The following is a 23078-nucleotide window of genomic DNA, read 5'->3' as shown; positions in this document are numbered from 1 at the left end:
TATCTGTCTGTTTTAAATAGAAAAGGCTAAAGCAACTGTTGGGAGATTTTGAGAAACCCCTCCCGCAGAACATACTTCAATTAAAAGCATCTGGGACCAGAGGGACTGCAGTACCCGCTTCAGTCCCTAGTCTGTCTGCAGCAGGCTTGTCTTACCCACAGACATCCAAGGCGTGTCGGCTAGCAGCCAACAACAGTTCAGCGATGGGAAAACGCCCCAATTTTCTCTTTGTTGGTAGCAAATAATTTCTGACCATATTTGGTGGGAAAGACACACCCCAAATTTCCCTTACTAATAAAGGAGAAAAAGAGACTTCAGTGAGCAAAGGGCTAGAAGAACCTTTCCATACAGAATTTACTGCCATAGTAACTGGGACGTTGGGATCAGCTGGCAAAGCCATTAGAGTGGCAGAGAGCACTGTTCCGGAGCCTCTGTCCACACTAGGTATCAAGGGCAAAGCCAAGGCTTCTCATATTCACATGGGAGCTCGTGGGCGCTGGGTAGGGTGCACTTCATTCAAACATCAAAATGAGGCAAATGGCAAAACTGTTGTTTTCTGTGATCTTTCTCACAGAAAAAAACATTAGAAACATACAGCTGGCTCCCTTATTTTAAAGAGGACAACCATTTCAACATGAATAAACGGAACAGCTTGCTGGCTCATCTGTACAGTCAACCTGTCATTTTCTTGTAGGTTTCAGGTTAATACAGCTACCTATTCTCTCCACCCCTCCCAGCGGCACACATTTTGGTCAGATGTCTCCAACACTTAGGGCAAGAAATCAGAAAAGCAGAACACATTCCAGTCTCCTGGAGAAAATATTTTCCATCAGAAACAGTCACACAGCAGCACAGATAGCTTCCTACGTCCACGACAAGGAGAAACGGGGGAGATCTGAAAGACTTCACATTGGGGCACTGGAGTTCAGAATTCACCAAATGACTCTGTGGGAGATAATTTTCTCAAACACAATTAGAGAGGCCCTGTTTTGCTCCATTTTCAGTGTGCCAGAGGAGGGCCAAGGGATGGGAAGAGTGAAATGAAAAGGGAAGGAAGATTGTCTGAGAGCAAATACATGATGCTAGCTGACACTAAACCACGAGCCTCCTTGCCTTTCCACAACGGCTTCAGATATGTGTCTCTCCTACTTCTGTTAAGGGAAGGCAATCCAGGGGGCTAAAAAGACAAGGAGTTCCTTGGAAGACTGTGTCCTGCTCTCAGGTGACCAAGAAATCTACAGACACAGGTTGCTGCTGGTCGGCACGCTACACAGTTCAGTTTCCCACGGGCCATTCAAGGTGGTCTCTGCAATGCTGCTGGGGCTGGCAGCCGAGAGTGCCAGAGGCGTCAGTCTTCCTGAGGTTGGAGCACTGTGTGCAATAGGACCCATCTCAATCATTTTGATTGAACACCGTGGCTGAACTGCCCTAAGGCCAGCTGAAGTTACACACACTTTCCTAGCACTCAAGCGAAGACCAGTGAAATTGTATACATATCTCTTTCTCTTTCAGGGGATCAATGTTGAGAGAAGAACGTTATCAAGGGCCAGAGGGGCTGCGAGGGTAACTCCTCCTGATAAAATGAGCTGTCCTGGGGGCAGTCTGTTCTAACCACAACCCTCTCCGTGGCTCCTCCTCTCAGTGGTCCGTCATCTGGGTTATTTTCACCTATTTTTGCAGAAATGTTCCCCTGAATGCAGAGGGCCTCCCAGGCTTCCCCTGGAGGTACCAGGAAGGGAGTTGAAACTGCCTAGAAGGGTCTTGACAGTGGGGCTCGGCGCCATTTTTGCTCACATATTTGATAGTTTTTTTTTTCCTTTTTTTTTTTTTTTTTGTCTTTTTGTCTTTTCTAGGGCCACACCAGCAGCATATGGAGGTTCCCAGGGAGGGGTCTAATCAGAGCTATAGCTGCCGGCCTACGCCACAGCCACACTAGATCGGGGCCACGTCTGCAACCTACACCACAGCTCATGGCAATGCCGGATCCTTAACCCACTGAGCGAGGCCAGGGATTGAACCCACAACCTCATGGTCCCTAGTCGAATTCGTTTCTGCTGCGCCACGACGGGAACTCCACATACTCGATACTTCCACAGACACAACAAAAAATTACTTGAAGCCTAATACCTTATATTCAGCCTCATACTGAAGAACTTTATTTTCATGGTTTTTTTTTTTTTTTTAAGCTAAAATGTTATTGAAAACAAAATTTTCTCAACTAGCTGCTTCGGAACAATATACTGTATTATGAAGGGCAGTACATTTAAAATGTTTTGACATCCTGACAGGACACGGTAAGTCCCCATTTTTTTTTCCCCCTTGAATTTTGTATCGGAAGCCATCTTCCACTTCCAGGCTCTTCTGCATCAAGACCAGGCTGCCGAATGGAAGGAGCCGTGAGAAAAGTGCATGAGAAATAAGTGTGGAAAACACAGACATGGACCGCCCGTGGGGCTGGAGGTGGCCTGGACTCAGCGGAGTGCTGGCTCCCGCATCCATGGTCCCCACTGGGCAGCCCCAAGCAGGCCAGGCCGAACCGAAACAGCAGGAAGAAGGGCTGTACAAGGGATCCCCTTGAATCATGCTACTAAAAAAGGTGCAATGAGAAACAAGTCCCTGTGCATTCTCAGTCACAAGTGTGGGCAGAAGAACCCATCCGATTCCTCCCTTTGGTATTAAATAACAGTTTAAAAAAGCTTTTTAGAAACAAAGCAAATACACGGTGGGACTGGAAATGTGAGCCGTCCCAGGTTGGCTGTCCATGGAAATGAGTCTCATCTCTAGTCATAAATAAATAATCTCTCTCCTGGTCTGACTTCCACGCCAGGATCAATATCTCTTAACATCTTACTTATTTTATTACTGCTTTTGGTTTTCTGGGACTGATTGAAAGTTGCTCAGAGGAAATCTTTGGTTTTGCTTAAGTGTCCGTGACATTTAATCATGACTTTCCTTGCAGTTTAATTCCAACCAGTCAATCAGTTAATCCACTTCGATTGATTCTGGGCTCTCGGTTATTGGCTTGCACTCATTGGGCATCCGTTGGTGTCGGCTCAGCTGGGTGGCCTGCGTGAAGCTCCTCTCACACCTCTCGCACCTGGTGGAGGCAAGAGAGAAAATTGAGACCAGGGAGCGGGCCTGCAGGGTGATGGGCTTCCTCTCATCCTGCCTAATCAGAACAGACACTCCAAAGTGGCTTCAGATTTTACCGGCTCAAGAGGTTTAATTGGTGGCTCCTTCCAAGGCTTGAATGCCTGTGATGGGACAAAGCCCGGCTGATGCAGAACAGAGGGATCTGTCAATAGGCAGGGGGAAGGTGATTTCTCCAGAGAGCCCTGTCCTGCTGCAGCTCTGATCACTGTCAGTTCAAATAGATAAAGAACAAAAAGAGATTTTTAGGAGTGAGCCATCAAAGCAGCAGCTTGTCTTCAGTTTTCTGCTCCGTAACCCCAAAGAGAAATTGATGACAAATAGAATTTCACTTGCTGCTAATTTAAAATCAGGAATGCTACTCCCCCCAGCACAGCAGCCAAAGAACCATCATCTCTGAATTTGGAAACCAGAGGAAGCAATACATTAGTTTGCAGTGACTGTGGGGGTTGGGGTGGGGGTTCCTTTTGTGCAAAGGCTAGTTAGAGTATCATAGCCCAACCCAACTCAGGGTTAAAAAAAAAAAGTCTGTGGTGGGATAGGAGACTCAGGAAACCCCCAAATCAACCAATGTGGGTGCACTTCAAGTTCACTTCTCTAGAAGGTATAGCAGAGAGGATATATACGTGGGCCATAGTAAAGGGTTGGTGTGTTTGATAAGGAGAAAAAGGACATCACACTTCAAGAGTCTCTCTTCTCCTTAACTTAAAAAATGTGGCAATCTAAAGACCCACAGCTTAATCCACTTCCACGCAATACACACTGAGTAGCTTGATGACTACGCAATCTTCAAAACACACACACACACACACACACACACACACACACAACCTTAATGGTGGCCTCTGGTTTTTCTGCGGTGGTTGTCATTCCTGGCTGATTGTCCATGATCTCACACACACACACACAGACACACACCACTGCAGCAGCAAACTGGGTGTAGACAGTGACTTCCCTGTTACTATCCTGCTCCTCTGTGCTGCCTGGAGCACTGGCTGAGCACCTGCTAGGGCACAGCACCCACCTCAGCTCTCTCCCTAATGTCCTCTCCTCAAACCTCTGAAAGAACAGACTTTCAGGAGAGCTGCAGACAACTGTTCCTCTTATAAGCAATGCAAACTTAGGTCTCAGGTCCCTGCACTATTGGGGCTGTGGCAAAGCCGTCATTAGAAAGTCCCTGGTGCCCGACTATGTGCCACATGCCCCGTCATCCCGTGGGTGGTTGTCTCTCCGCTGGAGTAAATCCTATACAGTGTCTTTGCCACAGAAGCAACTACCTTTAAAAAAAAAACACATCTGTCTATACTGGGGAGTTTTGCATATTTGTTAATGTTGGGAGGCTGGATCTTGACTACCATGCTTGGATTTTTAAGGGCCTATATGCCAGCTGAAGGTGTCAGCGTGAGGAAGTTGTGTTTCTTTTATTGTCTTTTGGGGAATATTTTTAGCAGCCTGTTCCACTGTTAAAAACTGCACTGTGATCTTGACAAATGTATAATGTCAGCTTTAATGTATCAGACCTATCAGCTCAATGAAAATAACTCAGAAGTATTGATCAGCTAATGATTTTTGGTGTATTCATTAACGTCCATGGGCAGCTCATCCCCTTTCTGGGGCTCCTGAAGTGCTGATGACATGCTAGCAAACTGCTGATTGTTTATTAGAAAACTGATTAGTTACTGGATTAGTGTGTCAAAATATACTACCTTTCACTGCTTGACAAACTTTCAAATTATTATATTCCTTTTTTTTTTTTTAATTTTGAAGCTCCAGAATCAATTTCAGAGCAAGCAGAAGAGTTTGAACAATTATAAGGAATAACTGAGTTACCTGTGTCAGGCTTTTGCACCTCTGCTCTTGTGCATTAGAATACAAAGAATTCATAGGTTGGAAGTCTAGTGCCTCCTATAAAGCAAATGCTTATGTCTGTATGTAATATTTAAACATTCAGATTTGGCAGAGACAGTAAGAGGGGAGTTAAGATTTTGCTCATGTGTTTGCCTAAATGCCTCATGGATATTTATACACTCATGGAACCATTTGTCGTCATAGTTAGAAAATTCACTAAGTCTATAGGGCTCCTGAGATCATCCCTGAAAAATCATCTCTTGTGCCATCTGTTCACCAAGTGGGAGTAAAAACATATACAGATGTGTATAAAATTACTCTAATTTAGATCCTTTTCCTAGGAATTTCCCCTTGTTGGGGAAAGTGGGCTACTACAAATAATACCTGCGTGTGTTGGTAATTATAAGAATACAATTTGTAGAATTAAGGAAATACAGAGAATTTGATGGAAGATATTTTAATAAGGGGGAAAAATCCCCATTTTCTGTTCTTCATCTTTAAGTTTAGGGGAAAAAAAAAAAAACCCTTCACAAATCATTTTCAGTGCTTAATGGAACTCATCAGAAAGGCAAAATTAAGGCAAATACTTATATTCTGGCAAGTCAGGGCAGGACTTCAGCTGGGTTGGCATTTAATTAGCCCTGAACTACAATCCCAGACAAGTGGCTGGGCCTGGGCATCTCTGAGCCTGGATTTCATGGGGGTTAGCAGAGAGAGAGGGAGAGAGAGAGAGATGGGGGTGGGGGGAGGGAGAGAGAGAGAGAGAGAGAGAGGGAGAGAGAGAGAGAGAGAAAGAAAGAAAGAGAGAGGTGGGTAATGGTCCGGGAGCCAAAAGCTGCCCTGGCACACAAGGTCTTCATGGAGCTGACATCACAGCCTCGAAGGGAACCATCATCCGAATAGTTCAGCAATGAGAAAGTCCCCAACTTGCTACCAGTGTGGGCACCCTCATCAGCCTTGAGTGCCTTTAAGATTTGAGATCATTCTCTAATTAACGGCGACTAGCATACAGAGGGAGCTTCACAACTGCTGCCTGAAAGTGACAGAGACACAAAACGATGTCAAATTCTTTTACACAGAAGACCCACAGGAAGCTTGCTTTCTGTTCCTCTATGGTCTGACACCAAACACTTCTTGAATTAAACCAAGCTGCTTTGTATTGATGAAGTGCTCAGTGCATGCTTAGTAATGTGCTTTTTAAAAGTTAGCTTTGACTATGCCTAGATCTTGTTAAAATATTTGACGCTCTTTGGAATATCCTTTGATGCTATTTATACTAAGCCAAATTGTCTTTACTTAAGGCAAAAGCATAGTGATGAGTATTTCCCTGGCTCTCAAGGAAGGTGAAGAAAAGAAGCTCTCCTATGGAAAGTCTGGTTTTCCCAGGCACAGAAGCCAGGCATCAAGCGGCTCACGCGGATCCTGAGCGGAGCAGCCTCCCTGAAATCCTGAGAGATTATGTTCAGTAACAGAGAAATTTTCAGCATAAAGAGTAAGCTGGAGACTGACAACTTCCTAACCACCCTCCTTCTTTCCTCTTTTCAATGAAGTTCATGGCAACTGCTGTGAGATAACATGACGCCTTGTTTTTGTTGCTTGTTCTCCATGACTTCGTCTCACAGTGCCAACTGATAGGACACGCTTCCATATGATCCTCTGATATGCTGCTTTTCCTAGGAGCTCCTCCGCCTTACAAATTCTTAGTCCGAAGCCCAGGTTAGCTGTGGACAAGCCTGCCATCCCCCTAGAGCTTGGGGGAATGGAGTCACTCGGTAGGATTTCAGCCCATCAGACTGTGAGGCAAAGCCTGGAACGAAACTCTGATCTCTTAACGCCAGATCTTCTCCAGCTTTCCTGTATGGAAACAATCTGGATCTGCCTTGAAAAACCATTTCTCAGCAGACGATTTTAGAAGCTGGAAAGGGCTTTCCCCTGTTGTGGCCTCGTCCTTGGGAATCCTGTCAAGGCCTCCCAGGTCCCGGGTGGGCAATTTGGGGACTGCGTCATTTGGGGCATCTATTTGGAAGCTGCCCAAGGAGTACAGCTGAGGGTTGTGCGTCTTTGCAAGATTTCTTTTCTTTCTTTGCAACATTGCATAAGCCAGTACCCATCAGATGAAGTAGTAAAATTAACTGTGGTGGCAAAATCCACTTTATTGACTAAATGGCAACAAACTTTTTTTTTTTTTTGAACGTTTGTTTTATAAGCTTGTAAAAAGATATCTTCATGATATTTACAAATGTCCATGGGATGGATATCCATGAGCTATTTGGAAGATCCCCCAAATTCCCTTGGGATAGTTCAATCCTGAACGATTTAGTTGTATACACTGAAGGATTTAGCTTTCCATTTTGTAAAAGATGTTTAAATCTTGCGCTTATAAAAGAGGCGTACACCCAGTTCTTTTCTGGCAGTATGTATTTGATAAGTTAAAAAAAGAAACCCTACAGCATGTGGCTATCTTAATACGAGAAGAAGCAGGAGGAACTAAAACATGTATAAGGAATCTAATACAACCAACTCTGGTGAGTCCTTGTTTGTTTTTCATATGAAATTAGGCTATGGTGCCCCCAAATACTTAGAGAACGGAAAAACATATAAGCACTACAGCCCTTCAAATATTAATCTGCATTAGAATTAAGTTAAAATGGCATCTCTATTGGAAACATGACAAAAACAGGATGTTAAAGAAAAAAATGGAGTGGAGTCAACGAGGTTACACTTAAGTAACACCTTAACATTAATAGAAATCTATGCCCCATTTTGACCCTGAAACCTCTTCAATTAATTACTAAAATCTATTTACACAGCAACAAGATAAAAATCAATCTGATTGCTGGCACTGTGTCTGTCTGGCTATCCTCTCTAATATAAGGGGTCAGGAGGATCTTCCGACCTTCTGCGTCTCTGCTTTTGAAAACTTCTCTCCCTCAAAGACACAAGAAATGTATCATTGTCACCTTCTACATGCAGAGCAGTGGTGAAGCCAGAATCAGCGAGGGCCTGGGGGCGATGACCAAGTGTACTGTGCAAGACACAAATACTTGCAGTAGGGAACTCTAGGACTGTGCTAACTCAACTGGCCCTTAGGGTGGATTTGAACAAGGGGGTCCCTTTGGGCTATGGCAGCCCCAGAGCACACAGATTGGCTCACACAGTGCAAGTTCAACTTTAGACCCCATTCATTTCCCTCATCCAGATGCCTTTATGCAGTGAAAAGCCACACCCATTGACAAAAAGTAAAGTCTCAAATTATTAATACATATCATAAATTAAACCACAGTGGAAAATGGTTAAAAATAATGAATAACGGTAACTAATTCATGGGGAGGTGGGTGAAGATGACAGCCTTTTATGAGCTTGGCCCTCCGCCCACAGATGCCGGGCAGATGGCACCCAGGCCAGCAGGACTCTGCTTCCCTGAGCCTGAGCCCGGCCTCAGGCTGAGCACTGTGGTGACCTCGTGCCACAGCAGATCCAAAAAGAAAATCATGGATAATGAGACTATGGGAAGACACCTCGGTTGAGATCAAGCAAAAGGATTCACCTGCTTCCTGAATCATTTCCTTTCTTTTTTTTTAAATTTAATTTTATTTTTATTTTTTTCATTTTATTTTTTTTTTGCCATTTCTTGGGCCACTCCCGCGGCATATGGAGGTTCCCAGGCTAGGGGTCCAATCGGAGCTGTAGCTGCCAGCCTACGCCAGAGCCACAGCAACGTGGGATCCGAGCTGCGTCTGCGACCTACAGCATAGCTCACGGCAATGCCAGATCGTTAACCCACTGAGCAAGGACAGGGATCGAACCCGCAACCTCATGGTTCCTAGTCGGATTCGTTAACCACTGCGCCACGACGGGAACTCCTCATTTCCTTTCTTGCTCAATCTTATCTTATGGAAGGTAAATAGGCTGTATATCTGCACTCTTTCAATGTTCCTGCTTAACCAGGGAAAGCCATTATGCCAAATGAGCAAAGAAAGATATAAGAGGGTTGAACAAAACAGAGTCTATCACACAAATAGTAAAAACTGTTCTAAGATGATCAATGGGTCCCTCACACTGGTTCATACCCCAAGCCTCTCCATGCCCCAAGTGGGCTACCAGAAAGCCTCCTTCCCTTTGTATGCCTGGAAAACTCCTACTTATGCTTCAAAACATATCTTAAACATCGTTTCCTCCAGACAGCATTGATTACTCCACTTCCCTATGCTACCCTGGAAACATTGTATATACAGGTCTTATTGTTTTTCACTTTTGCACCTTTCACCCTATGTGGTAACATTTGTTTACTAATGGGGCTTCCCTATAAAGTGTGAGGTCATCAAAGCCTGGGAGATTGAGTCTCATTCACCTTTGCATCTCTTGTGCTTAGTACCAAAGAAGGTGCTCAATAAATATTTGCTGAATGAATGAACACACATACTCATGCATGAATGAATGAGTGGATGAATGAACAGGCCATCTTGCAGGATTCAGATGTCCACTCTTTTCAGGACTGTGCTTTATCTAGAAACGTCTCCTGCTCAAGTGCCCTTACGTTGCCCAAGCCCTTGGAATTCAGTTCTACCTGTTCCCATTTTCCCTGAAGCCTCAAGAACTCAGATATATCCTTTGTTGGTTATGTTTTTCTTTTTTTCACCAGCATGGTAAGCTTGAGATCCAAAAGGCACACTGAAGAGCCGCCAGATGGCTGCTATCACAGATTCCAACTTCCTTAACACACAGGAAAGAGGAGGAATGGTTCCGAAAGGATTCATAGTTTCCAAGCAAATGATTACCCAGCTGTCCTTGCTGATGACCACAGGACTTGCTGATGGCCACAGATGGCACTCTGTGTGGCTCCTAGCTCACATTCTAGAAGCACAGCTGCTCAGAAACTAGAAAGAATCTTACAATTACTTACTCCTCCTTCCTTATTTTACCCATGAGAAAACAGACCCAAAAAGCACGTCTCCTGTCCACGGTCGCACCGCCCCAGACAGGATCCGTGTATAGGTTTTCCTGCCTTCCTGTTCCCAATGTCCACTCAACAAATAGGTCCTTTTGCAGCCTGGATGCTGACTTTCTCTCCACTCGCTGGCTGAGCCAGGCAGCACTGGGCCACCTCCTCAGCCGGCTCTCAGGAAGGGCTAAGACAAAAGAGAGGATGCCGTGCGAGCCACTACTTACTTGAAGGGCTTTTCTCCAGTGTGGGTTCGGATGTGGTTGTTGAGGGTGGTGGCGCCGGCAAAGGCACGACCACAGTAGCCGCATTTGAAAGGCCGGTCACTGGAGTGCGTGACCACGTGGTTCCTCAGTTCTGAAGGTTGGGAAAAGGACTGGGAGCAGTGGCCGCACTGGTAAGGTCTGAAACACAGGAAGAGACTGCCTGGTCATTATGTCCGAGGTTAGCAAGTCGGTGGAAGTCAGTATCGTGAGGCGAGGGCCACTATGTCCTGGTGACGTGCTCTCCGTTTTTGAAACAAAGCATCGCGCTCGGGCCACTGGGTTCCCGTTACTGTACTTGTTGGCAGAGGAGCACAATTCGCAAAGCTGCTGAGACACATTAATTCCCAAACGAATACTCCTTTCCGGGATTCACCAACCCATTTCAAGAACCCCTAGCTCTTGTTTTTATCCCCACCCGCAGGGCAACTATGCGAGCGGGGAGCGTACAGAGACTTGATTCAACAGAATGTTACAGGAGAAAATATGTAATTGTCTCTCGTAATTCTATGGCACTTTACCTTTTCAAAGTGCTTTAAAATCAATTATCTAGTTTAATCTTTACAATAATCCTCTCGGGGCAAGCAGTTGTTATTATCTCTGGCAGTTCAGAAAACTGAGGATAAACTGTCCTCAAAGGAAATAAGCTCTTGAGGCCAAGGTCATTCTAGGGTGATTGGCCCTTAATCTAAGTTCCAGGTAAACATGCCGGCAGGCCAGCCAACTGCAGGGGTGTTATAGCAGACATGAGACTGTCCTGGGGTCTGTCTGTAGCGCACCCCCAACTTGGGATCATCTGACGGTGCATACATGAACACAGGGGTGCAGCCAACTTTGATTCGCCCTCTCTCCCCACCCCCAACCCCACCTAACATGTATCCACTGGGTCTTTTTTGTGAACTGCAGCTCCCCACTTTAATCTGGCAGCAAGCAATGATTTATAGCGGCACAGACATGACGAGATGTCATTATGCAGATGGAGGACCGGGAGGCAAAAGAGAATGGAAGGAAGTGGTGACAAATACCTGATAATTAGCAAGATTATCAGAGAACATTCTTTGCAGCTCATGAGAAGGAAATCAATTTTTGGTTTTCATAAAACAGATTAAAATTCTGTCTTCTCTACAGAAGTTCTTCTGCTTATGGAAGCAGAATCTGGTGAGTGATATAAAACCTGGGGAGTTTTCCCTATTCGAGGCTATTTCATATCACTCCTTGACAGGGCTCTAATTTGTTTATCAACATTTTTGTTAAGAAAATGAATCATCTGTCATGAGCGATATTAAAAATCTCAGGAAGCCCTGGTTTGTGGCCCAGGCATTTCTGGCTGTGTTCAGAAAGCCAGTGGCAAAAGCAGACGGAATGGCTCTACCTTTAACAAATGCATAAGCTCCAATGAGCAGACACCAGAATGAAGGGCCAGGAGACAATGGTGACCAAGCATGTACAACAATTCAATTAAGTACAAAATAAAGTGTACCCTCTCATTTGTCAAGTGAAGTGCTTAATTGTGGCTATTTGCCTCAGCGAACACAAATACTATTATTTTACCAGGCTTCAGCACACTGAGCACTGATTGTAGAATTTTTTAGCTTGATTAATAGTCCAGGATTGGTCAATAACTCAATACTATACAATTTTAATTACTTACATTTAGAAATCTATCTAACTGCTCTCAAACAAGTTTCAAGGAAATATATAAGACGCCTTGGCAAGGAGTTTATCAATCCTGACAAACTGCACAGGCATTTTATTACAATTATAAAATAATTCTTTGAGGTCTTTGAAGCCATTCGCATTGTACGTAGATGAAAATGTCCTTTTGCCAAATTGTTCTTTGTAATAACTGTTAACCTTAAAGGACTCCTCAAGAAATCATTCTCTCAGGGGTGAACTTTTCTAATGTTATTGAAGATTATACACATATATTAATATATGCTAGATTCACTGACAATTGATTTTTCTAATAGTGAAGGACCATTAACATTTATTAGCCTCTGGTTATCTATTTTTAATAGCTATCACAATAAACAATAAGTCACTAAATAAAACCAATTCATCTTTTCTTTTTTTTTCTAACTCTGCTGTCAAAAGTTGGGGTGATTTATTTCCTATAGTCAGAAGTCATTCCATCCTTTTTATGCTAATAACCACAGTGGCAAAGATGTACATGTAGAAGAGGAGAAACGACCACAGAGAGGCTTATGGAGAATTCTTACATCAAGGTAAAACCAATGAAAGACAAAGAGGATTCTACCACGTCACCCAGGCCAGCTCCCACCTGAGAGGCAACTGCTAGGTATCCAGTGACCAATGGCAGAGATGTCAAAACTTGGCAAGATTCAGCTGACTCAATGGAAGGACCTTGAATGGGGGAGAGGGGAGTCCTGCTTCAGCTTCAAACTCAAGTCAACTGTGGGACTTGACAAGCCACCCAACTTCCCTCACTGTTCATCTTTTCATCTCTCTGATAAACAGGATGGACTAACCTAGACGCCCCTTCTCATCCCATCATGTTCTGCTCCTGCTTTCAGATCATCAACAAATGTGTGCCACCTAAGACACAGCCTCACAGGAGACAGCACCAGGGATGGGACCTTCATCTTCCACTGTGTGTGCCAGCCAGTGCCCTGTACGGAGAGCCTACCATGGTCTTGGGTGTCTCTTCAAGTTCATGAGAATATGAACCGTTTAAACTTACTTGGTAAACAGTTGAGTATTCAGAGCAACAAGAAAATCTGGTACCGAAACATAGGACCAAACCTTACTTGAGTTGATCTCAACCCCCCCCCCAATGATATCCCTTCAATTCTGAGGTACCTTGAAGAACAAGATTTTAGACTATATGGTCATATTCACCTTTGCAGAAACTGATTTAGTATAGAATTTAGAACTAAAATGTATCCTCTACTTGCCACTCTAATAACAGATTGTCTCTCTCAGCCTGGAAATGTATGGAAAATTGACCCTCAGGAAATATAAACAAGATCCTTCTTTGCATTTTCAATGTCTCCTAAAAATGAAGAAAAGGAAATGATCAAAAAGTAATTTTTAACATTGGATGAATCTGAGGGTATCATCTAAGGATATAAGAATATATTCAAGACAGAATGAAACATTCAAGCCCAAGAGCAGGACTTTCACAACACACCATCAACACTACAGAATCCCAGACATCGAGACTTCCTTGGGAACAAACGGCCCTAGGAGTTAAGACTCTGTGCACCTGTTTCTATTGGCACACCCTGCATCCTCATCTCTCAGTTTCCAGTTGAAGGGCCTTATGGAACAGAATCAGTTACCATGTCTCAGCTCTTTATTCCGATGACTAATGTTCCCACAACTTTTCAAGGTCTGGTCAACATAGGCAACATAGGCATTGGGTAGGTGGTTGGGAAGTACCCACAACTGGGTGTAAGTTAGGCTCAAGGATGTATTTATTGTACAACATACGGACTATAGCCAATATGTTGTAATAACTTTTGTAAATGGGAAGTCACTTTTTTTTTTTTTTTTTTTTTTGCTTTTTAGGGTCACACCCATGGCATATGGAAGTTCCCAGGCTAGAGGTCGAATCATAGTTAGAGTCGCCAGCTTATGTCACAGCCACAGCAACGTGGGATCTGAGCCATGTCTGCAACCTACACCACAGCTCACAGAAATGCCGGATCCCCAACCCACTAATTGAGGCCAGAGATGGAACCCACATCTTCAAGGACACTAATCAGATTCGTTTCTGCTGCGCCATAATGTAACTTCTGGGAAGTCACCTTTTTAAGAGCATATAAAAAAAGACTCACAGAATAACAGGTAAAGTTTGAAGAGTTCTACAAATACTAAAGGGATTTTTTTAAAAAGTGAAAATAAAATAAAATACCATCATCAACAACAACAAAAATGTAAGACTTCATTTATTAAACTCTTGGATACAATCAATTTCAACCCCCGAGCTCCAATGTGTCAGACCAGAAGTTGCAGGGGAGGACTAGCATTGGCAAGGGCTGTTCTTTGCAGGATCACAGGCCATTGATTGACTAAATGGGAATCTCCTTTCTAAAGCACTTTGATTCTCTCTAGCTCATCACACACATATAGCATTGTATCATTCTCACAAATGCAATGAGCATGCCTCACAAGGTGATAACATCTCATAACCAGAAAAAGCTTTCGACTTTTTTTTTTTTTAAACCTGACTTGAAACATCTAGCAGTGCCGTTCAATGAAGAAATCTTCTATATTTATACCAACCCACGTGAGGACCACTAGCCACAGGTGATTACTGAGCACTGGAAACGTGACTAGGATGACTGAGAAAGCAAAGTATCACTTTACTTAATTCTGATTAACTGAAATTTAAATAGCCTCGTGTGGCTTGTTCCAACATAGTAATATCAAACTTCGTGAAAAACTAGAGGGTGCTCTGTCTTCAACAATGACATACCTAAAAAATCAACAGACAAAGCCTGAGTTGATTTAGTTAGCACACATCAATGCTGGTACATTTTTAAGCAGATAGAAAGCAGCAAGACAATTTTTGTAATTCCCCTGGCATTCTCTGCAACCGGCGGCAACTCTGCCAAAGACGACTCGAGGAAAATGTGCAATTCATTTGCTCTGAGTCTGTAATTGGTTTGGTGTACACAAAGGAAAAGGATGAAACATTTAACAAAATTAAGTGTGGTTTGGTTTAAAATATTATTAATCCTTCTTTGATTTTGCTTTCATAGCATGAAAGCCTCTGGGACAAAAGTTGATCAGTGGGGCCCACGTTCTCTCCTTGCTCCCCGCGCACATCTCCCATCTCCTGGGACTTCAAACGGGGCACTACTTAGGTCACTGCTGGCTGTGTGGAGTGAGAAAAGAACTGAGCTCTACGTGCGGAGAGAAAGACCTCAGGAAAGCAGCAAGAGGACGGAGCCAAAACATCTGGAGAACATAGAAAGCTAGAAAGAAGATAACCCTCCACACTTGGGAGGGGGAAACTGTCGGACCCAAGAATACGGATACGTTTCCAAAGAAACTATTACAGTGATGGATTGGCTCCAGGCTCCTCCCACCAAATAGCTCCTTCGAGAGTCATCTTCCCCTCTGGTACCACCGTGTCCACTTATAAACAAGGGTATGTAAAACACACATGCGAGGAGCTGACAGTGTGCCCATGAGGGCTAACGGCAAACTTTTCCCAGGCGGCACAATCAAGTACGAAAGCCAAAGGATGCAAAATCAAGATAAGCATTATAAAGACACTGCACAGAAAATAAAACAAACACATTCATCAGAAAATTATGCACCGTGATTGAAGGATTTGCTTACCCCTTTCTGGAGCCCCCCCAATGGGACTGTTGAGAGTTTCTGTAGTGGAAAAACAGAAGAGAAAAGGGATTTCTAATTCCTGGTTCAAGTACAAGTCAGTCAAGCTGCCCTAGACTAGGTAACAAGCTTATGCCAAACCTCAAAAGTTTATGGAAGACCGTAAATAAAATCTAGGTTGAGCTAGATTCCAACACCTTCTTCCCTTTGAGTTCACTCAGGAAAAAAATAAAGTCAGTAGCCTGAGAAAAAGGAAGAAGAAAGTTTGGGGGGTTTTTATGTTTAATATTAACAGAACAAAATGAAGAAATAATTCCATAGCTCCTGGACCCTCAAATGGATGTATTTTTATCGTTAATGCTAATTCATACTTTGCTGGGTCAAAGTGACTTTTTTTTCTGCATTCGATGTAAATAACACAGCAGTGAAAAATAGTAATGCTGGCAATAGTGGGTATTCTCAGACCTCTTTCCTTTATATCAAGGCATAGACTTCCTGATGGTCCCTCACATGAAAAAGCTCACAAATAAAGACACACAGAGTCTCTTTGATGAAAGTTCAAATGTCTTGGGTTTCATGGCCAAATATGCAGTCCGTTGAGTGAAAAACCTTTTGGACCTACGATTCAGGGGCCTGTTTCAAATTTGGAGGTGTTTGAAACTCTAACCTGTTTATTTTCCGACTTTGTCTTCTGTGTCTCCCTTTCTTGCCTCTAGTTCTAGCAAGATTTTCCTATCAAAATAAAAGTGTTTGAGTTTTTCAAACAGAAGGGAAATGGTTTCTGACGGGCAGGTTCTAAGCTTTTTCATTGTATGTGGCTAAAGGGGCACACACTGCCAAAGACTGAAAGCCAGCTGATTTATGGAGTCCATCACCAAAGAAAAGATGTATATTCAGCAGTTGTAAAAGTCTTCACATGGATAAGAAGAGAAAAGATGCCAAATTTTAAAACCATGAGCAAAGTGATGTTCCATTTTAGTTCTGTATATTTCTCCTCTTTAGCAATTCACCCGTGTAGTTGAGAACTGGGAGACTATCTTCAGCTTTCAACCTTGCTGACACCAGGAAAGCATGCTATAGCTCATGCTATAGAGCAACCAGACAGAACCTATATGCTAAAAGCAAATTACACGTCTCAATGACGCTAGTGGGTCACAGAGACTGGGCAATCTATTTCTCTTATCCCCAGTAATCAACTCAGATGTGACAGAGTAATTCAAGCATCTCCCCATTGTTAGTAAGAAACATTGTACTTGATTACTTTGCCTAGAAAGGGGGTCATATTGGAGCTGCAGCTGCTGGCCTACGCCACAGCCAGCTGCAGCAGCACCAGATCAGAGCCTCATCTGTGACCCACACCACACTCATGGCAACGCCAGATCCCTGACCCACTGAGCAAGGCCAGGGATCGAACCCAAATCCTCACAGATACTAGTGGGATTCTTAACCCACTGAACCACAAAGGGAACTCCATAAGTCGTAATTCTTAATTTTAACTTATTTATGAAGGTGACCACTTCTCAAGTCTTCCCCAACAAAGCCTAGGGAAGGGAGAAGGAGGAACCCACTGCTTGAATAATTTGATCCCACTCTGGCGATCTACCTAAATATCAAGCACAACACCTCACCTCATCTGGGAAGGCCTGGCTGAACTGCATCTGGGCATATGCATCAAATAAGCCCATCAGGGCCCAGTACAGGACGGGTGTCTCAAGTCACTTGAATTTTTGCCAGGAACTCTAGATTAGCTCGGAATCAGCAAGGACCTAACAGTCTCTGCTGGAAGTGTTATTTTGTACATTTAAATTTTCTAATTTGTCACACACTTTTCTGACAGGTTACAGAGATGTATTACAAATTCTGACTCTGATTTGACAGAACAGACTTCACAAGGACTTAAACCATAATACACATATGGTTTTCTAAGGGTAACTGGGGTCAGCAAAATAGTCTGTTTTGCCAGCTTCCTATGTACCATGACATATTTTCATTGTTTTATGTGACATTCAGCATGAAATCATATCATACTCAAGACTAAGCTAAGAGTTCCAGTATCCATAAACTTTCAACTATCATTTCATCTTATTTTATATGTTCCGTTATTATGACAATGAACCTGTGCAAATAACACAGTTTATTCAATTTAATTTTATTTAGTTTAATATCTAAACTAACTCAATTTAAAAAGCATATTTATAAGAAAAAGATTTTAATGCATTTGGGGGGGGGGGGGGCTACACCTGCAGCATACAGAAGTTCCTGGGCCAGAGACTGAACCCACACCACAGCACAGCAACCCAAGCCACAGCAGTGACAATGCGGATCCTTAGCCTGCTGTACCACCAGGGAATATCATAATTCTTTTTTTTAGTATATATTAAAAAAAAATCACTAAAATATCCTGGAAACATTGGATAGATATATTTTGAGGCTATCTGTGTACTTCCAAGGAAGGTAAACTTTAAAAAAAAAAAATCCTTTTGGAATAACAAAAACATTTTCAAAACTGTTGTGTCCCCTCTAAGGCTAATACTACTAAGAGGTGCAGAAGTCTGTTGATAATTTCACCCAGGGGCTCTTCTAGTGAAAGTAAAGATGTTAAAGACACAGCTGCCTTAACGGCTCTAATACAAATGTTTCAACATTAATGAGTTACACCAGTGCTGGATCTCAAGCAAGTGGTTTCCACAACAGCACACACACACTCAAAAAACATACACACACACACGCGTAATGTGTGCATGTACCCTAAAATAGATCATTATTATTTCAAAAAAGATCTACCCCCTCTCTACCACACTTCATCCTCTCTGCCTGCCTGGGTTCAAGCACACTGCTGTATCCTGCCGAGCTGGGAGGGGAAAGCTGGGTATATATTATAAAGGCAAGGAGAGCTGAGTGTCTTAAGGTTAATGAATGGCCAAATTAAAGAAAATAATTCAGGAGTCCTGCTTCCGAGTCTCCCCGCCTGCTTCCAAAAATCACTTTCTGCTTTTATATTCAAAATAGTCTCAGACATTTTGGATTTAATCAGATTTTCATAACACGTGAAGGAGAGATAAAACACCATCCTTTCTTACTGAATTAATTTGATTTTTGTCTTTTGCGCTCCCAGCTATCAAGACTGTCGAATAAACCAGTTTTGATTCATAAATAATAGTTCCATTATATCTACTGTGCCACTCGTCAGAGTACCTGAAATTTTAATTCACTTGTTCAGCTAAATTTCATCCTCAGTTCATGGCCATAAAATTCTTTATTGACAAACTTTCAAACCAACTTTGACTCTGAGGTATCTAGTCAACATTTTTCTTCTGTGTGGATATTAGTTTATTGAATAAGTGGCATCTGTTTTCCTCCACATCACCAGCAGAGTAGGTATTTCCTTTTGACAGCTTTGCAGGATTTATGGGTTTGCATGCTCTGAAGAAAAATAGTACTAAGCAAAAAATTCCAATTCATTACCTCTTAGTACTTAATTAAGTTCATACCCACGGCACACTGGAGGTGAACCCTGAAACGACTGTGACAGCAGCAGAGCGGCCAGCTATATTATCTTTGGAAGACAGAGAGGATTCTAATCATCCTGACCTCATTTTTCCAACTATGATATTCATAAAAGTGGCTTCTATTTTGCTTCCCTTTAGACCTGGCCAGAGCTGTTCAGAAAGTGACAGCCAACTCCTCTTCGCAGGCACGGTTCGTGCAGCCCATTGAGACAACAAAGGCAAAGAAGAACCTGGCATGACTCTCTCACCTTCCAGAACCTCTCATCACAGGACTTGCCCCCCAAGGAGGCAACTGGAAGGCCAGTAGGGCGTCTCATCAGCAAACCCACCCCCTAAGCAGTGAGAGGGGGAGCTTACCTGTCAGGGTTCTGTGTGCACACGTGCATCTGTAAGAGGATCCGCTGCGTGAAAGTCTTAAAGCACTGCCCGCATTTCCAGAGATGCCAGTCACTGAACTCGGAGTGGAGCTGGCTGGTGGAGGTCGGGCTCGCCAGGACTCGCTGGTTTTTCACGTTGATCTGGTTAAATCCTGATTCGATGGGCCCAGACTTATCCAGGAGGGAGAAGTTCCTGCTGCATGGAGTCTGTGGGAAGACGACGGAGCGCTGCTGGGTGGCGGGGGAGAGTTTGCTGCTCTTGTTGAAGGGCTGCAGGGCGTCCTGTCTGCACATGGCTTCCATGACGGTTGAGGGGACATTTACTGGGAGAACAGCAAGAGTTTGAGAAGATTAAGTCTTAAGAGCTCTTCAAATAAGCATGCTAACACATGCTTCTAAAACAATTCCTCTAAGCCAACATATGAATAATTGGTTTTTCTGGACTCAGAATGAACATAATAGCAGACAATTTGATTTCAGGGGGAAAACACTGTTGGCACAAACAAACTAATTGAATGCCTATTTATTTAAGCAACTATTATCTGCTCAAGATTTTTCACACATGGCCTTTGCCCTCACAGAGTTCACTTTGGACTTGAGATGTAGAGACTCCCTAAAGAGGCTTCACACTACACACTAGATTTGAGGGGGTTCAGATGGAAGGCACAGCAAGAGACAGGGAAGAAGGAGGGGTGGGCTCTCCGGAGAGGGTGGCCTTGAGCAGTGCAGACAAGGTAGATTCAGGCCTTCCACCAGACCTTGCCTGCACAAAACAGGGTTTTCAAGAAAAACTGGCTCGAGAGATGAAGGCAACCATATGAAAGACGCCTGGAGACAGAAGTCTGGCCCGCTGGTGGGATGGTGAGGGAATCAGGCTGACCGAGCACAGCATGGGTTTTCGGCACTGTGGGAATAGAGGGGTGGGGGGTAGACCTCAGAGGCCTTTAATGTCCAAATACATAAATAAACAAAAGACTCGAGGCCTAAGAAATAGACACTGACTATTTCTGAGCAGAGGAATAGCAAGAAAAAAGAATCCGTGTTCAGAGAGGGCTTGAGTGAGGCCTGATTTACAGACTGGGTGCAGGGGAGACAGTAAGAGAGGCAGGCAAAAGAGTACACAGTCACGGAGGATGGTGCTGGCAACTCGGGCTTTGGAATCAGAAAGATCTATGTTCCAACAGTGACTGAGGATGCGAGTTTGATCCCTGGCTTGGCTCAGTGGGTTAAGGATCCAGCACTGCTGTAAGCTGTGGCGTAGGTCACAGACACGGCTCAAATCCTGAGTTGCTGTGGCTGTGGTTCAGGCCAGCAGCTGCAGCTCTGATTCGACCCCTAGCCTGGGAACGTCCATATGCCACAGTGTGGCTCTTTAAAAAAGCAGAAAAAATAATCCCGGCTCTGGTTTTTATCAGCGTGGTGATTTTAGGCAAGTAATGCACTCTCTCGATTTCCCCATCTATAAAATGGGACAATGGAAGCATAATCTCAAAGTAACAGCAGTATGGTTGAGTGGTTGAGATGGCCCAGATTTTTAACCCCACTCTTTACAGCCATCCTTGGCGCCCAAAGGGTTTGGTTCCAGAACCCTCACAAATACTCAAATCTGCAGATGCTTAAATCCCTTATATAAAATGGCACAGTATCTGCATATAATCTACTCACATCCTGCCAGATAGTTTAAATCATCTACAGAGTAGTTATAATACTTAATACCATGTACATGCAACGTAAATAGTTGCCAGCACATGACAAATTCAAGTTTTGCTTTTTGACACATTCTGGAATTTTTTTTTCCAAATATTTTCCATCTGTGGTTGGTTGAATCTGTGGATGCATAACCCACAGATACAGAGCCCTGACTATAGTAACTCTGCGACTGCAGGCAAGTACAGAACATCTAAATCCACAACTGAGGCCTTGGGAAAATGAAAAATGGGCACCCGGAGGACTGAGATAATGCACAGACAGCAGGTACTAAATGCCATGGTTGCCACTCAGAAGACACTGATCTCTGTGAACTCTGGCTTCCTCATCTTTAAAAGGCCTTTGATGAGGTTTAAGTGAGATAATGGACTTCTCATCACAGGACCTACAGTCAACAAGAGCTGCCATTCTTATTATTAGGAAAGGAAAAGAGGTCAACCAGGAAGTTCAGAGATGATTAGAACCTAATATGCATTAAAACTGTTGTTCTTTTTTTAAGTAATGACTGTGTCAATAAGATTAAAGGATCATGGCCATTATAGGTTACAGGGTGGTGAAAAGAAGAAAATTAGCAAAAAGTTTAGAAAGGAGGATTGGTAAAAAGGATAGTGATGGGAAGTAAACTATGATTGTTGACCACTGGTTCAAGGTCACGTGGGAGGAGATACACGAAGTGGGCACTCCCACAATTCCCTGCATAGTCTATGGCTGAGATTCTTAGGTAGCATGAAAACTCAGGTTCTCCACCATAAAAAGAGAATGGTTGGGGACCACGACCACCAGGAGGCTCCATGCTCAAGTGGACAGTTAGATACCACATGTAAGGGTTCAGGGCTCTCCAACTCCAAGTGTTTCACATAATCCCACATGCTAATGAATCCAACAAAAGGAACATCTCATCCTACAGTGCTCTGCTGGCATGGCCCAACCTATCTTAGGAATGAGAAATAAAGTAAGAGGAGTTCCCTTGTGGCTCAGTATTTAAGGATCTGGTGTTATTGCTGCTGTGGCTTTGGTTACAGCTGTGCTGTAGGTTCAATCCCTGGCCGGGGAAGTTCTGCATGCTGCATGCAGGTGTGGCCAAAAAAAGAAATAAAGGAAGAAAGCAAGAGGCTCACAGACCAGGAAAGAGCCTAGACTTTGTCTAGTTGGCATTTCTTTACCCTGAATGCATATTAGATTCACAAGAGAGATTTTCTAAAAATACGAGATTTTCTTGGTAGGGTCTGAGCATCTGCACTTTTTAAAGTTCCCCAAGTGCTTTTAATGTACAATCAGAGATGAGAACCGCTGATCTGATCCTTCCTTCTCTTATTACAAAGAGAAAAGAAGGCTGAAGTTCAAGCAGGTCTAATAACTTGTCCATCATCACACATCCAGTTAAGTACAGAGCTAAGTTAGAAGATTTAACTTTCTGATTTCTAGGGCATTTCTTCCTTACCACACTTACTTTGTCTGCTTAATAGCTGTGTTGGAAAAAATAATAAGAACATTGTACAGCTAGTACAGAGGTATGTGTGTGCATCCATACATAAACATATGAGTGGAGTTCCCGTGCGTGGCGGAGTGGTTAACGAATCCGACTAGGAACCATGAGGTTGCGGGTTCAGTCCCTGCCCTTGCTCAGTGGGTTAAGGATCTGGCGTTGCCGTGAGCTGTGGTGTAGGTTGCAGACGCGGCTCAGATTCCGCGTTGCTGTGGCTCTGGCGTAGGCCGGTGGCTACATCTCTGATTCGACCCTTAGCCTGGGAACCTCCATATGCTGCGGGAGCGGCCCAAAGAAATAGTAAAAAGACAAAAAAAAAACAAAACAAAAAACATATGAGTTATATATGCTCCTAAATACACACAGGTATACATATTTATGTACATGTCTATATTTCATGTATAAACATACATGTATAATTTCAACTTCTAGGATGAAAGTATATAATCAATATGAAATGTGTACATACATTTTCGACTTTCAAAA

At 43.4% G+C, this 23078-nt stretch overlaps 1 protein-coding gene across 11 annotated transcripts in view; it reads right to left on the bottom strand.

The window, feature by feature from the left end:
• Positions 1–2126: 2126 nt before the first annotated feature.
• Positions 2127–23078, bottom strand: part of PRDM6 (PR/SET domain 6) — a 106732-nt gene continuing 85780 nt past the window's right edge. For 4 of the 11 annotated variants that reach the window (XR_014838632.1, XM_085014358.1, XM_085014359.1 and 1 more), the window contains 3 exons: positions 19380–19722; positions 10168–10344; positions 2127–3097 (listed from right to left, as the gene is read on the bottom strand). Coding sequence is in view for 8 of the 11 variants with exons in the window: in XM_085014358.1 (XP_084870484.1) it covers positions 2983–3097; positions 10168–10344; positions 19380–19722 (635 nt within the window). In the remaining 3 variants the exon portion in view is untranslated. Of the gene's footprint in view, positions 3098–3129; positions 3359–10167; positions 10345–19379; positions 19723–23078 lie in introns of those variants that run through there. The other 7 variants (XM_021084683.2, XM_085014357.1, XM_021084684.2 and 4 more) reach the window with 3 other exon arrangements.

Source organism: Sus scrofa, chromosome 2, assembly GCF_054392235.1.
Source record: "Sus scrofa isolate SSC_HxYL_T2T_F1_AM1 chromosome 2, Sscrofa_HxYL_maternal_Yorkshire_Landrace_v2.0, whole genome shotgun sequence".
Lineage (NCBI taxonomy): Eukaryota > Metazoa > Chordata > Mammalia > Artiodactyla > Suidae > Sus > Sus scrofa.
Note: the sequence above shows the minus strand (reverse complement) of the source record. Positions and strands in the feature narration are given on the sequence as shown.